Source organism: Mustela erminea, chromosome 3 (genome assembly GCF_009829155.1).
Source record: "Mustela erminea isolate mMusErm1 chromosome 3, mMusErm1.Pri, whole genome shotgun sequence".
NCBI classification, from domain to species: domain Eukaryota; kingdom Metazoa; phylum Chordata; class Mammalia; order Carnivora; family Mustelidae; genus Mustela; species Mustela erminea.
This window is the reverse complement of record NC_045616.1, coordinates 98,493,823-98,510,749: the sequence shown is the minus strand read 5'-3', so window position 1 is coordinate 98,510,749 and position 16,927 is coordinate 98,493,823. Positions and strand designations below refer to the sequence as shown.

At 40.4% G+C, this 16,927-nt stretch overlaps 1 protein-coding gene across 2 annotated transcripts in view; it reads left to right on the top strand.

Annotated features, from left to right (window-relative positions):
- Positions 1–16,927, top strand: part of MEGF10 (multiple EGF like domains 10) — a 164,425-nt gene that overhangs the window by 95,737 nt on the left and 51,761 nt on the right. For both annotated transcript variants that reach the window (XM_032336849.1, XM_032336851.1), the window contains exons 6-8: positions 7,151–7,397; positions 8,912–9,032; positions 13,395–13,531. In XM_032336849.1, coding sequence (XP_032192740.1) covers positions 7,151–7,397; positions 8,912–9,032; positions 13,395–13,531 — 505 coding nt within the window. The remainder of the gene's footprint in view (positions 1–7,150; positions 7,398–8,911; positions 9,033–13,394; positions 13,532–16,927) is intronic.

Sequence of the window (16,927 nt, the reverse complement as noted above, 5' to 3'; positions counted from 1 at the left end):
TGATTGATGACTTTTGTAACAAGGTGAACTTGATGGTAAGCGTTACTCCTTAATCTAAGAGAAAAATGACTTCATCCTTTCCTTTTTGTTGTTGTTGTTCTTGTTGAGGAGCTGAGGCAATATATTAATGTGCCCTTGTTATTTCCTCCAGAGCATCTCTCAATTTGGCATTTATGTTTATCTCTCATTGTGCTTCTTTTCTTATTCTTCCTCTACACAAAGACATGAGATTTACTAAACTGTCTGCCATTTGTTCAAAGAAAGTTCCAGTGCCTTTTGTCAGCACTTGTGCGCCTATGGACATGTGGAGACATTCCGTATCAAAACCATTCTGATGGTGCTGCTGTTGATACTTTAAAGCCTGAGAAATACCACTTTTAGGCAAAAAAAAAAAAAAATTATCCTTCAAACATCTGTGAGACTTTTGTCTTAGAATGTTCTCCTTTGAAAATCAGGGGATGCAGTGAATGTGCACTGAATGATACCAGATTTTGTAATTGATGACCATCACTTGCTTGGGACAGTGCATGTGGCATGGGGGCAAGATCACAGCTTCAGAGCCATTGACAGGTTTGGGTGATTCACTTGTGTTCGCTACTTGCATGGTAAGTGACTTAGCAATTTACCAACTGAGTCCATTTTGCACATGAAATGTTGGAATGAGTTATTCATTGAGTTATTGTGATATTTGAAGAAAATAGCTGCATAATGCTGACACATGTTTGCAGCTTGATGTATCTTACAACCCCTTCACTCTCTTCCCATCCTTTGGACAGGAAATTGGACTGAAGGTTTGAAGTGGGCCAGGGGGGGAAGAATGTTCCCAGAAGTATTAAGACGGTTTAACAGATTTGTTTGCCTGTGAAAGTCATAGTGCTCCATATTCATGATCATCTTCATTCGTTCACCAAACAGACCTTAACTCTGGCCATGTCCATGTGGGTCTAGTGTTCAGTCCGGTGTGTTCAGTCCGGTGTGCTCCTAAAGCGAGTGATATCATCACTGTTTTCACAGTGATTTTATTGGCTTTTTTGTTTGCATAGAGTCATTATCAACTCAAAGAAGCTCTTCAGATCTGATATCTCCTTAATTTTATTCTCTCTTCAAGAAATGCCCTATGTTCTCACGACTGAGTTAATTTCCTATTTTCAGTGCCCCTATCGGCTGACACCATAGGCTTGTTCAGTGAAAGGTCTTAACATTTGCTGCTCTGCTTCAAAGAATCATATTTGATGAAATTGTGGGACATTCCATTTAACCAAAATGTGTAATTTCACTCCTTTAGGAGCCGCATGGCTGCATGAAAAATGCTTGGACTTCTGTTCACAGAAAGTCCTGGATTTTTTAATACTGATGCCACCACTTGCCAGGCAGGTGTTTGAGGACATTTTACCCACAAGGTCTCATCCCAAATATCCTCTGTGTGCTGAATGTGATAATGATACAAACCTTGTTGTAATTGCTGTGATGACTAGAAAGAGGCGATAAAGCATGAAGCATAGAAGCTGGCACAATAGAAATGCTCAGTGGGTCAAACCCTTTAAAAAGCCATTTTTTTTTAAAAAAAGCCATTTTTCTGCATACTCTTCTCTTACTGCCAAAAGAATATCCAACGATTGCAAAAAAATTTAGAAAATCTGGTTAATCTAAATGAGCAATAGAAAAACCGAGCATATTCTTAAGACCCAGAGTACCATTTGACCATCGAGCCTTTTAGTATCTGTCTGTCTGCCTCTCTTTCTGTCTTTGTCATGCTCTCTTTCTACTCCCCTCCTTCCCAGGTATTAGGTTCAGCCTTATGAAATTGCTGATATGTGGCCTTTTTTAACCTAAATTAATAGCAATTTCATCTGATTTTCATTCTAATATTTCATTCTAATATATCTATATATTAGATAGATATATCTAATATATCTAAAATTTCATTCTAATATATCGCTAAAATTGGATCATATGGTGCCTATCATTTTTAATTTACTTTTTGCAATTAAGATATTGCTAATGTCTTTTAAGTACATTAAATATTCTTCTCTAATATCACTTTTAGTTGATGCGTCATATTCATTATGTGATTATACCAATTCCTTTTTACCTGTTTTCTATTACTAGAAATTAGATTTTGTCAGTTTTATTACTATAAACAGTACTGCGATTAAACATCATGATAGTTTTAGAAGGAGTAAAATATAGTGGTTTAATAAAGAGACTGAAGACAGGAGGTCTGACTTCACTGTTTACTGCCCATGTACCAGGTGAACAAAAGTCACCTGGATCTCCATTTCTTCATCCGTAAAATAGGGATTACATTAGTACCTATTCACAGGGCCATTGCGAGGGTTCATCTGTCTCCATGCTTATATAGGTATCTGTGCGCACATTGTAAATATTTTTAATGAGTGAACTATTGTGAATTGTTACTATGTTTACACCCATATGTTTATTTGTGTTGAAAAAGTCTCTGAAGAGGAATTTATGACTGAAGAGCTTTTGATACATTATTCTAGATTAAGGTCTAGAACAAAGGTGGTAATCTTGCTCTCCCATAGATGTGCATGTGAGTGCTAGTTTTCATGAAAAGAGAGAGGTTATCACCATCCCAGTAAATATCAGGCTCATCCTTGTTGGCACCTTACTTCCTGACTGAGGCTGCACAGTTTTTTCCTAGTTTAATATCCCTGAAATCAGAATGCTTCTAACCATCAGAGTCAACTGGGTGGCTCCCATGATGTGGCAGGGTGAAGGGCTTCTGTTGACAATGACTGAGATCAAGAAAAGCTGTCAGTGTGTCTTAACACCTGTGAAATTCAAGTTTGCTAGGGAACAGGGCAAACATATATAAAAATTGTGATCTGAGTGCAAGATGAGTTTCATGGAAAATATATACCAATGTCTTTTTCAGAGAGCATCTCAGATTGGGTCTGAAAAAAATGTACCTGAAGGACAGAGGTTTCTGGGCTAACCTTGGAAGACTGGTGAGGGCCAATGAAAAGAGAGGGTATCTCTCCGTGTCTGCTTATTTCTATACTTTCTACTTTTGTTGTACACGGGAAGATGATAGTGGCCATGATGCAGTAGAAGGCGTTCAAGGGCATTTGCCATTTCAAAGCCTTGTGACTGTTGTATGTATCATTCTCTCTGAATATAGGACCTCCTGCAGCTTCCTCCCTTTCTACTGCCCCTCTTCCTATGTTCAAATCCTCCATCCTTTACTTAAGTAGGGCGCACTCTGCCTTTAAGTCTCAGCCTGGACATCATTTTAGTTGGAGAGCCTTTCACAGTTCAACAACACTGGTTAGGGGTCATCCCTGTGTTTTCTCTTGTACCTCATCCATATTCCTACTCTATGGCTTATCACAGGGTATTTTATTGTCTAAGAACTTAAGGCCTCTGCTGATAACCTGTAAGCTTCTAGAAGCAGGCATTCTACCATTCTCTTTTGAACTCTAAGCCTAGTATCATGGCTGGCACATGGTGGGCCCTTGAGAGATATAAACAGAGTGAATTTCAGTACTCAGCCTGAAGATGTAAACTGTGGTTACAGGTGTCACTGGAAGTTGTAGGGTGAGCCCATTGTCTTGCAAGGACCCAGTGCTCCTCTAGTTGTCACTGAGGGTTTTAACATGGACCCTGTACTTCTGACCACAGTAGTTTAAGCTTCCTTTAATTTCTATCTTATTGTGAGAGCGTATTAGAGTATGCTATCTGTGCTGCCTGAGACCCTCATTAAGCTACCCTCTGAAACAGCTATATGAATCTGGGTACACTCTGTCTAGAGCGCACTTCTAGCTGTTAGCACAACTCAACAAGAGATGAAACCAGAAGCTGAAAACTAGTCCCTTTTGAGTATTAGGGTTCTTTTCAGTTTGTTCTAAAACAAGAGTTTGTTCATATACCTTTTCCTATTAGAATATCCCATTTATTGCCATGTTAATATTAACTACTTTTTTTTTTTTTAAGTTGTCAGTGAGAATAACCAACCCAGTCACTTTTTCTTCGGGAGTGAACCACTTGGCTCTTGAGATTAGATCAAGGTAGTAAGTAAAAAATGTGAACTGATTTGACCTCAGAGTCTCTGAACTGTCTTTCCAAATACAGTGCATGAATTCGGGATAACTGGTCAACCTTGGCATTCAAAAGGAACAAATTCTGCCTCTAGTCTAGACAGTCAACATATTCTAGTGTTTGGAGTAATCAGGCTTTTGTGTCATAAGCTGCAAAAATGGATGTGTAGCAATAGTTAAATATGACACACAAAGAAAGAAAAGGAAGTCCCAGTGATGCCTAAATTCAAGCCAGGCTTCCGTGTCTGACTTGTTCTACTTCCTGCTTATTTGTCTGTAAACTTTTGTATGTGGATTTTTCCCTCAGCACAGCTTATGTTGATGCCCAGTGTTCACACTGTGAGGCCCATGTATCAGTGGCCTGTTAGAGAAACACAGCCACAAGGCGAGAAGCTGTCACTTCAAAGCATGCCATAGTGCTTAGATAGAGCCAGGAAATTAACCATGTCGGCATGATAATATATCCTTAAAAGCCTGAAATGCTTTCTTTGATGCTGAGAGTTATCATTTTCTGCTATGAACTTGTTTCTGTCATGAGGAGGTGTCTTAAGGGTTTTTGTTTTTTTGTCGTTTGCATTTATCTAACCCCAAGAAAATAGAAGTGGTCTCTGCCTGACTGCTCCTCTGGGAGAGAAATTGTTGAATGGGATGTGGAAATGTGGCACAAGGAAGAGACACCAGTTCTGTCCCCTCAGTACCTTGACTTCTTCCCACCACTCTTCTGATGTTGTAAAACATATTCTATAAAATGTATGTGCTCCAGCCCACCCTTATCCCAGTGTCACTGTGGGGAAAAAGAACTCTATGCCATCATGGTTGTTGCTTTCTAAATGCTTCTGACACAATTTGGATGTCCTTATCAAGGTAGTTTTATTCACTAAGATTGTATTAATCTGCCATGATACGATAAGAAAAAAAATGAATATTTAATTTAATATCTGAGGTTCCCAGAAGTTAAGAGAAATATGAAAACTTTAGGGAGGGTTGAGCAAAGAAAAGGAGTGAAATTGAACAGACTTTTAAAAAAATTAAGTAAAAATTATTGAGGGAGTAGTTAGCCTGCAAAGAGCAGGGTCAAGGATGCATTCACATTTTAGGAATAAGATCATTTCTAGTACAGACAACAGTGATGAACCATGTCCGATAGACCATGAGGAAGACAGAACGAAAAAGGGTCAGATTCCACAGTAACAGATTTGGCTTACATGGAATGAAGATTTCCTTACTCTTAGGACTGATGAATAAGGGAACAAGTTACGAAGGACTCTCTAACTTACTTGGGTGTCCCTTAAAAACAGGAGAAATTCTTCTCTACCCAGGATATCTGAGGGCACTTAAAGAACATACAGTGTAATTTTTTTTTTTTTTTTTTTTTTTTTTTTTTTTTTTTTTTTTGGTAAAGAACAGATCCTAGACTGAAAGAGTTGTAATTGAAAAACAATTCTTTGACCCTATTCATAGGCAATAAAGAAGCAACTATATGAATAACAATTAGGTTTAAATCTTAAACTACTACCTAATCTTATTCTGTGAAAGAAGATTGTGAGTTCTCAGGTAATTGCTTTCTTGATCTGACTTAGGTTCCCTGATCCTCTCATTGTTTTTAATTGTGTTAGAGTATGTTTATTGAAGTACTAATGAGAACAAAACCGTACTGATTAAGAACAAAATTATTCATTTAAACCTTTTGGTATTATGAAATGGAAGGTAGGTTCTACTGTTGGAAGATGAATCCTGCATGTCTAATAAGTTCTTTCCGGTGTGCCTGGTTTTATTTCTCTCTCTCTCTCTCTCTCTCTCTCTCTTTTTTTTTTTTTCCCAATAGTTCATTCTAGATCTGTTGAGGTTACAAAATTTTTATGATATGAAACTGTTTTTTAAATCATAAAAGCAGTTTATCCTAAGTGCTCCAGGCAGAGCGCATCTTCCCTAGTGATTTTTATAGCATCTAATTAATAAATAAATAGGCAGCTGGCTAGGCAATGAATATTAAGAGTTGGTTTTGGCTTATCATCACCCCTTATAATTTTTAGGATGTTTGGGATCGAGGATTTTTCCTTTCCCGCTCTCCTCTTCCCGCTCATTGTGAATTGCAGCCACTTTTCCTCTCCTTTGGAAAGAAAGAGAGAGTGTGCTTGAGTTCCTGCATGTGTGAGTGGGTGGACAGGGAGGATTGGGGGGGGGAAGGGGGGAGGGAGAGGGAGAGGAAGTGCCAAACTCCACACAGGGCTTGATCTCACAACTCTGAAATCATGCTTATTGTCATTTTTCTTTGCTGTCCTAAGTGTTTGTTTTATTTTTTTAAGCAAGTCAGTGAATTTCAGTGTTCAAATCCATTACTCTCCATTTTTTTCTGATTACCTCCCAATCCATGCATCTTTTGACTGATAGCTTGAAAGCAGATCAGCAGTTTTCCTTTGGATTGCTCTGGCCTAGACGTATAGTGGGGTCAGTCTGCTTCCCAGTAGGTCAGCCTGCAGGACCCCTCTTGGTCTTCACCGCCACTGCCCAAGGTCAGGTCCCTGAATCTCATTTACGTCCTGATCTGCTGTATTTTTCCTGCCCTTCTCCCTGCCTTTTGTTGTGAGCTCCTTCCTGCCCCTTCCCCAGACTATAGCCCACTTACCTTACTAGGATGCAAACCTACATTGTCTCTCCTTGCTTAAAATCCCTTATGACCAACTCCTTATTCACAAGATGCACTCCAACTCCTTCCTGTGCATTCAAGCCCTTGCCTGAGCTGCGCCTTCCCATCTGGGGAGCCGGCCTCCTCTCCTTCTATGCTTATCCTCCCATCACCACATCAGACTCAACACTCCAGGTGCTGGAAACAGGCTAAGCAAAGGCATGAAGCTGGAAATCGTAGCCCTGCTTCAGCAATGTAGTAACTAGAAGTGGCCCATTTAGTGCTGAACACATTTAAGAGGCCTTACCCTGGGCTGGTGCCAGGGTCCTGCTGTCCAGCTATGGACAGGCGATGAAGGGATCACCAAGCCATTCTCATCAAGAGCAGAGGAAAGCTGGTTTTGAAGAGCTTGCCATTGCCCCCATTCGTCCTCTGATGCCCTCTTTCCTTTCTCCCCCTGCAGCCTGTGATGGTGATCACTGGGGGCCCCACTGCAGCAGCCGGTGCCAGTGCAAAAACGGGGCTCTGTGCAACCCCATCACAGGGGCTTGCCACTGCGCAGCAGGTTTCCGGGGCTGGCGTTGCGAGGACCGCTGTGAGCAGGGCACCTATGGTAATGACTGTCACCAGAGATGCCAGTGTCAGAATGGCGCCACCTGCGACCACGTCACAGGGGAATGCCGCTGCCCACCCGGGTACACTGGAGCCTTGTAAGTGACATGCCGCAGAGCAGCGGGGCACAGTCTGCTCACCTTCTCCATTCATGCTGCTTCCCCCTCCCTATTCCTGGGCTCCTGTTTCTGTTGCTGCCTGAAGTCACTGAAAGGGCGGGGCTCTGGGCACAGAGCGGGGAGATCAACAGTGACAGCCCTGAGATGTTCCTTGAACTTCAGACTCTAGCTGGAGTCTGATGGCCAGCTTCCATGTTTTTCCTTTTGGCCAGGCAGAGATAGAGAGGACCAGGCTTTACGTTGAGTGGTGATATTGGTGGTGGGAGGGGGTTGGGACAGATTTGAGGTTCTGCTTTAATCCCCCACAATTGCATTTATTATTAATGGTCCATGTTGTATTGCTGGATAAGGCTGGCTGGGTTCAGTGCCATAGAAAAGAGAAAAAGGGGAAGATGTTTGAGACAATCCACGATAAAAGGTTAACTGGGTTATTTAATGCCTGTGGATACATACGTTGCTCGTTGACCATAAAAGAAATATGTCAGATCTTGGTAGGATACGTGCACACAGATAGTTTTATTTTTTCTGGATACAATTGATGCAACTTCTTAACCTCCACTATTTTATTTTGTGTGAGGGACTTTCTTCAGTTGGCTGGTATCAGTAAACAGAATAAGAGGCAGAATTTGCCAAAAAAAAAGGAAGAAAGAAAAGAGAATAGAAAAAATCTTGTTCCCTTATTGAGAAAATTACACTTGTAAATCACAGAATTAAAACTTGAAAAAATGTGGCTGATTAGGTAAATACTTCCTGCCAACAGTATTAACAGCTATAAAGTAGAGCTAAAGAAAAAACTGCATTAGCCTAGAAAGCCCTCATTTTCAGAAGAATGAATGATCATCTCAAACTACTTAATTGTTAATATTGCTTTTATGGGTTTTTATCAAGGCCACAATTGAATGGGGCTTTGGGAAACTTGGAGCAGTTTTATAAGAGCACAAACAAGGCAATTAAAGGCTTAGAGAAGAAGGTTCATTCATAGGAAAAGGGTGGGAGTTAAGGACACAGAAAATGATGAGGCTCAAGAAGAGAATGCTGGAAATTGATTATGAAGAATATGTGTACAAAGCAAGGGATGTGCACAGAGGACATCCAGAGGCTGGTTTCAGCCTCCTCTGAGGTTGCAGTAAACCCACAAACAACAGCAGACCTCAAATATCACACAGCGGCTTTAGACTAGTTGCATGGAACGTTCCTGTCACCAAGGAGTGTTTGGCTGAGAAGAGTCATCCTCGGTGCTCTTAGATAGGAAGCATTCTCTTCAAATTAGGAATAGTTTCATTAGAAAATAACCCCAAAGAAAGGAAAGGTCTAGACCACCCCTCAAAGACCTTTCCAGCCAGTGTGATTAATGCTTTGATGTTAATGAAATGAAGAATTTTGAGCCGAGGAAGCTTGTCTGTTTCAGGTCCCTGGGCGCTGTTGAGTCTGTGAACCTGAGGGTCTTGTGGTTGGGTAATAACGATATCCTTTGTCACACATCAATTCCTCAGCTGTGAGGATCTTTGTCCCCCTGGCAAGCATGGTCCACAGTGTGAGCAGAGATGCCCCTGCCAAAATGGAGGAGTTTGTCATCATGTCACTGGAGAATGCTCTTGTCCTTCCGGCTGGCTGGTAAGCTCCCTTCCTCCCCCACCCCCCAAAGTCACCTGTTGAAGGATGCTCAAGTGAAAATACACATGGAGGACTCTAGCACAAAGGAAAGTTACCCTGATGATTAGAGATTGCAAAATTGGAGATAGCTGATCATTTTCAATGCTGGTGTCCTTCCCTCCATCTTCAGGTAGAAGGTGATTAAATCTTTACATGCACTGGGGTGCCTGGGTGGCTCAGTGGGTTAAAGCCTCTGCCTTCGGCTCAGGTCATGATCCCAGGGTCCTGGGATCAAGCCCCACGTCGGGCTCTCTGCTCAGCAGGGAGCCTGCTTCCCCCTCTCTCTCTACCTGCCTCTCTGCCTACTTGTGATCTCTGTCTGTCAGATAAATGAATAAAATCTTTAAAAAAAAATCTTGACATGCACTAAGGGTCCTCATGGAAAACATAGGGGCCATCTGTCCTTCACTTTCCCTCAGGACAAAAAAAAAAAAAAAAGAGGGACATACCTCATCGCACATATGACAGACAGGGCTGTCAAATACTGGAAATTTCTAAATGTTGGTGTACCTCAGATATACTTTGGGTTTAGTTCCAAACCTCGGCAATAAAGTGGAATCACAATAAAGTGAGTCAAATTAATTTTTTGGTTTCTTCTTACACATAAATGTTGTTTTATGCTGTGCTATACTGTAATCTATGAAGAGTACGATGGCATTATGTCTAAAAAACCAATGTACATACCAAAATAATTACTGTAGTAATATCAGACATCACTAATCACAGATCACCACAATGAACATAATAATAATGAAATCTTTTTTCAGATATCAACAAGAGTTACCAAAATATGACATAGATACACTAAAGGAATAAATGTTGTTAGAAAAATGGTGACAGTGGACATGCAGGATTGTCACAGGCCTTCAATTTGTTTAAAAAATAAGAAACAATATATCTGTGAAGCACAGCAAAGCAAAGCAGAATAAAATGAAATATGTCTATACTTGTTTTTATAATTAAGTTCCGTAGGTCATTGTTGTTCTTTGAAATCATTATTCTCAAAGGAATAGGTCATATGTGAAAAAATTATCTGGTCGTGTACATCCAGAGATACAATGAGGCAAACCCAGTTATCAAGTATTGCAGAGTTTCTCAAAGCCTTCAGCATGAAAATCCAAGAGGAGCTGTCACGTACCATGTTTCCCAAACTTTGACCATGTCACACTTTCTTCATGTAGTATGTCACAGACTTGATGTTATGTGACACACTCAGTGTCAAAGCTGGTTTGCTAATCAGATTTCTCTGAAACCTGGGAATGGTATTGATCCTTACTGGCATTGGTTTGTGCCTACATCTGCTTCAAGGCACAAGAACAAATGACCAATGTCTGTTTCCTTCATTAAACAAAATTTAAGAAATTTCACTATCACCTGCTATCTCCAGGAGCTGTAGTGAAGCTGAGTTCCCAAATCCAGTGATGACCCTTCTGTTCTCATACTGCTTGATTAAGCCAAAACATACAACCCTGTTGCTCATCCATCTCCCTCCTTCATAATCTTTCCGTGCCTCTGCTAACCCTCTACCTCTGTTACTGAAGATCTCTTTTTCCTAACCTCCATCTTCTACATACTGCATTGCAGTATTTCCTGGGTTTCAGTCTTATTCTTCTTCTCTTTTCTCCCTATAAATCTCTGGCAGTCTCACCAGGTTCATGACTTTAACAGTCATCCTGTGATTTTTCTAAATCTTGACCTTCCCTCACCTGAGTCCAGATACATATTTGTGACTCTTCTGTTAGACCCCCAACCTAGATGACCTGTACACATAAAGCCACAATCTGACGGGGCTCCACCCAAGCTGGCGCCTTAGGAGCCAACTCTGGGATGGAATGGGTCCACTGATGTCCTTGTGGTAGTCCTGAAGCAAAGGAGAACTGGAGTCCACTTCCTGGTAAGAATCACGGGAAGAAAGGGAGCGCTCAAGGTGTGAGGGCCATGGAGAAAAGTGGAAAAGAAATACCAGACCCAAGGTGAGAGTTAGAGAGGTAAGCAGATGAGACAAGGTCTGGTTCTAGAGGCAGAACCTGGAGAAACTTCATGAGGCAATGGAGTCAGAGTGAGGGGGCTTTTATTGAGTGCCTGATGGTGGGGTGAACAAAGGAGCTCTTGAGGAGTGTATACCCAGCAAAGTCAGTGTTAATAGGAACAAACTTGTGACACACCCAGGCCTTTCTTAAGGCTACTCCTTTTTGGATTTTTAAAAGTCTTAGTTAAAACCAGCATTTCTTTCTTAGTTGCTCAAGACGGAAGTATTGAATTATCTTTGATTCCTTCTGTTCTTCATTTCTTGTGGGCATTATTTTGCCCTTTTGGCCATTGTTTGGTCCTTGGCAAGGGAAGGTTTTTGTTGGGGCAGCAGAGTGTCCAGAGAGCTCTGTGTTTGGATGAAGAGCGCAAGCATTCTACTCTTAGTACTGGTGTACAGACATTGTCGGTAGTGTTGCCTCATCTTGAGACCGGAAATTTCTTCTTGATAGGGGTGGTTATGATGCAGGATCGTGGCAATCACAGGCTCGGACAGTGAGTCCCAGTAACTGGGTGGATGGATCCATCAACCCAGTGGGGCCTCCCCTCCACCTCTTCCTCTATACTCTGGGCCCCCTACCTGGACAGAAATTTCTTACTGAATGCTTTGGGTCATTTCTCAATCTGCATAGCTTAGCTCCTAACTTATACTTCTCTCTACAATATTTTATTTGTGCTGTCTCTCTAGGTGCTTTTCAAAGATGAATATATATTCCTTTTCACATACACATGTGTGTATTTCAACTCAGGAGAGGAATGTCTCATTTAAAGCTATTTGCTCACATAAATCTTTATTCATAAACAGTATTTCCACAGCATCTCTGAAGCTGATGTGGGACTCTTAACAAATGCAGCCAGAGTCAGTCCTTGAGAGAATGAGAACTTTGACCAGAACTCCAGCTTATGGCAAATTGACTCCTGGCACACTATTTTTTCAGGCATGTTGATAGTTGTGCTAGAATGGAGGGATTAGAGCTATTTTTGCATTTATCCCCCAGCACCACATTGTGAACAAATTAAAGGTTTTGACCTTATCTTTGATTCTCAGAGCTCAGCTCTATGCCTGACACATAGATGATTCTCAGTGAGGCATTGGTCTGAATCATCTCTCAAAGGCTTTTTTGGTTCCAAGAGTCTGTGGAAGAACTTTCCCTGTTTGTAGATAGCTAAAAACCACCAGAGGAGACTTAATTAGCACACCAACTGCCTTTGTGGGTAGCCAGGAGTTAGAGGAAATGTATTTTCTTACGCTATCCAGAATAAACATTTACAAAACCATCTGGTGTTCGCTAGCCTCCAATTTCAGAGTGCCCACAGTCTGCCTTTTTTTAGGGAGAAGGAGGACAAAGCAACAGCTTGCAACAGTTAAAAAAAAAAAAACAGTTTAAAAATCTCTGTTATTTGGGATATGTTGTTTGTGCTAACAATAACTCCAATAAACAGATGATAAGCTATAAGCCCAAGTCATATAGCCACATGAAGTAGAAAATCATAGTATTTCATTGACCTATTGGTACTTATTCCTATAAACATAGGATTGGAATAAATATAATGATAGTGCATGACAAGATGGACAGCTTCTAGGGTGAGGAGACATGTCCAAGTTACTCTCTTGATTTTTCTTCCCAGGAAATAAGCTTTCTTATTGATCTTGGCCCAGCAATGTTTGTTCAACCTGCTGAAAATAAAAGTGTTTTTCTTCTGAAATAATATGTCTGGGTTCATTCTTACAGGACCACTGTCTTAGGTGATGTTACTATTAATTCAGGTACACAAAATTTCCATCTCATGCTCCATTATACCTTAAGACATAAAACCACTGATAATGTATATTTTCCTTAGAACATATGGTAAAGCATTTGGATATTCCATTTGCACCAGATGTTGCTGTTTCTGTAATAGATGCTCGATAAGTATTGTTGACTTATTATACATGTAAGGACACACGGAAAAACACTTAGGAGGATTTATAAATTTCTGAGGTTACCATAATAATTTCATGTAACTTTATCTTAAACTTCAGTTTTTTAATATGGGTGTTTCTTAAGATTATTCTGCCATCTTCAAACATATCTTGAGTTTTGGCTTTCTAAGTAAATAAGTTCATTTAAAATTTCTAACGTTTTAAAGATGCTGAGCAGAGTGCATGTGTTCTAAAATCCCCATTGTCTAATTCTCTTGCAGCCCTGTGCCCCTATACCTTCCTCCCTTTCTGTTTCCTCTCTTCTTTCCCTCCTCCTTTGGCCCTTCCCTGGCTGGAGGCCCATGTAATTTTCCAAGTCTCTTTGAATGCAGGGCACAGTGTGTGGTCAGCCTTGCCCGGAGGGTCGCTTCGGAAAGAACTGTTCACAAGAATGTCAGTGCCATAATGGAGGGACGTGTGATGCTGCCACAGGCCAATGTCATTGCAGTCCAGGATACACAGGGGAACGGTAAGGGATAGTCTCATCTTTCTCCAACTGCTTGTAATGGCGTGAAAGGAAAGCTCGAAGAGCCCAGGGAACACCTCTGTGATTATTCTGTAACATTCCAGAGGTATCTATAAAGTATCAGTGCATTTGATATATTATTTCCCAACTCAGAAAGTGAGCCACAGGGGTGCCTGGGTGGCTCAGTGGGTTAAAGCCTCTGCCTTTGGCTCGGGTCATGGTTCCAGGGTCCTGGGATGGAGCCCTACATTGGACTCTCTGCTCAGCAGGGAGCCTGCTTCCTCCTCTCTCTGCCTGCCTCTCTGCCTACTTGTGATCTCTGTCTATAAGATAAACAAATAAAAAATCTTTAAAAACATGTTAAAGAAAGAAAGTGAGCCATAGATGATACTGAATTGAAGATATAGAGGAAACATTCAAAAACATAGATTAAAAAATATCAGCTATCCAGAACCTATGGTGAGTATGTCAGGTTCAACCATCGAGTGGTTGGACAGCCACTTCAAAGATCAAAATATATTTCAAAACTTTTTTGGTAGATTTATTTCAAAATTGGATGTGTACCTGGTTATCTTTAGCAAGTATGTGGGGCATAGAGTTAGGGTCTTACGATTCAGTATTTCATTAAGAAAATCAGTTATTTTCCTGTGCGGCAGTGACTGAGGAAGATCCGATGGAATTGCTAGTGCTCTCCAGTCCCACATGAAATAAGAGCAAATGTGTGGCTGTACTTATGTGACTCTTCCAGCCACTGTCATATTTCATATTAGATAATAAAGTGTTACCCTAGACGGTTTTGCTCACGCTGCGCCTTCTAATTTGCTCTTTCATTTCTTACATCCTGAAAGACCAGGTAACCAGGCTTAGTGGATGTGTGTGTAAAATTGAAGAAAAAAGTTTAGAGAGATAGGGGACTATGTTGGCTCAAAACAAAGATTTTTGGAACCTGTGTCCTTCGACACAGCCTCATTGCTAATACTCAAATTATAATTTTACTCTCTTCTGGAGTTGAATCAAGATTGAATAAGTACATTAAAGCAGTTAGAACAGTGTGGAAGCTTACAAACATTAGTTCTTATTCTAGTTGAGTAATTTCCCTGAACCGTCTAAATACCAGCGATTATCAATTTAAGTGATGTCTAGGAACTCAATAAAAATTAGCTATCATTATTTTTTAGTGAGATCTGTGACCTAAGTATTTCTTCAACCTTCTTTCCTCCTTTTTTTTTTCTTTCCAAAGTCCTGATCTTTTTTTTTTTTTTAACTTTTACTAAGATACTGTAGCATGGTTTCCCCCCACCCCTACCACCTCTCAACTTAGAATTTCTTGTTAACTTTATCTCTAATTAATTTGTATTTTTTGGAAAAATGTCATTTCTGTTTCTAATTGGCTACTTCAAGATAAAGGAAAACTTGTTCCTGAGTGTTTTTATTTAGCCTCTCCACCAAAATTTTTAATTAATTCTGATATGTTTAGCAAACACCAGTTATTTCATCATTTATCAAAAAAGGTACTTGTCTCTGCTTTTCAGTATTATAATGATTATTTCCTTTCTTGAAATGATTGCATTAATTTAAGCCTCTAAATCAGTAAGGACAAATAGAGGTCAAAGCAGAAACTCCTATCTTAATTTTATTGAAAATGGCTTCAGTGTAGTTTCATATTTGTTACTGGTTTTTAGTAAACTTCTTGTTAAGTGGTTTTTTTTTAATCCCTGTTTTTATTAAGAACTTCTCTTAGTAGTATTTGTTTAACTTCATTAAAAGACTTTTCATCTTTTGTTAATATAGTTATGTATTTTACCTTTAATTTTTGGATGTTATAAATTATTACAGCACCCTTCAGAGCTTGGTCTTTGTAATATATTTTTAAAATATTGTATTTATTTATTTGAGAGAGAGAGAGAGAGGTTAGTGGGAGAAACAGACTCCCTGCCAAGCAGGGAGTCCAATGTGGGACTCGATCCTGAGACTCCAGGATCATGACCTGAGAGCCTAAGGCAGTCACCTAACCAACTGAGTCACTGAGGTACCCATGTAATATGTTATAGGACTTCTTAGAAAGTTTTTGTGACCTACATCTTGGCTTACGGTTGTGTTTTAGATAGATGTTTTTAGATGAATTCTGAACTTACTATCTTATTCAGAATCCCAAATAATACTTTTGCCTAATATTTTAGGGCACTAAAAAATTAAATACTGTTGACCTTTGAAAAACTCAGGGCTTTGGGACACTGACCTCTCATGCAGTAAAAAATCATATGTAACTTTGGGGGGCACCTGGGTGGCTCAGTGGGTTAAAAATCATATGTAACTTTGGGCTCCCCCAAAACTTTACTACTAATAGCCTACTATTTAGGAAGCATCACTGATAATATAAACAGTCAATTTATACATATTTATGTTTATATGTGTTATATATTGTATTCTTACAATGAAGTGAGCTAGAGAAAAGAAAATGTTAAGAAAATCATAAGGAAGAGAAAATATATTTCTAGTACTGTATGTATGAAGAAAAAAATCTGTAAGTGGACATGTACTTCCAAAACCATGTTACTCAAGGATCAGCTATATAATTTTTTTTCTTGTCCCCTCACAGTTTAAGGCTCAAATTTGAGGCAACACAGAAACAACAAACATGTCAGGCGAGCTTATAGTCATCTGATTTAGAATGCAGGGAAGGGGAGTAACAGCTGATTTCCAGGTGAATTTTAGATTAAGGCAAAGAGGGCAAGGAGCCAAAGAAAGACAAAGGAAAGTGAAGAGGGAACTTCTTCTTGAGTTGTTGTTCTGATAACTTCTGTTTTGCCAGTAAACTGATGATGTGATTTCTGTTTTCAATTATGCCATCTCCATCTGGGTTCCAGACACACACACACACACACACACACAAATGCACATTTGTCACTACAGTAGGGAAAAATGAGTAGCTATGGGGCAGTTTGTGGTAGGAGGTGTGGTGAAGGCAGCTTTGAGGGCCTGGGGTCTTGGCATTTCCCTGTTTTGAGAAGTCAGCGGAACTTGATCTCTGAGGTTAAACCAGAGTTCTGCTGCCTGAAGGAGCAGGTACCACCACAGGGCGCTGCCAGCAAAGCCTTCCCAGGATGTGGGGATGGCCCTGCCAGCCAGAGCGAAGACAGAACAAACAAAACAGATACCTTGTAGGCAGGCAGAGCAGCCCAGGGGATGCCCACATAATAGTCTTGGGGGTTTGCGGAAAGGTTGGGAGGACGTTGGGGTGGGGAAATGTACTGTGGCCCGGCCAGGCAAGAAGGGAGAGAGGATGATTTCCAGAGTCTCCCAGAAATTCCTCTGAAAGGGTTAAAAGAGTGTTCTTCATGATGATTCCATGGAATTGCTCAGACCTTTGGGGCCATGCTCATAGCTTGTGTTTCCCAA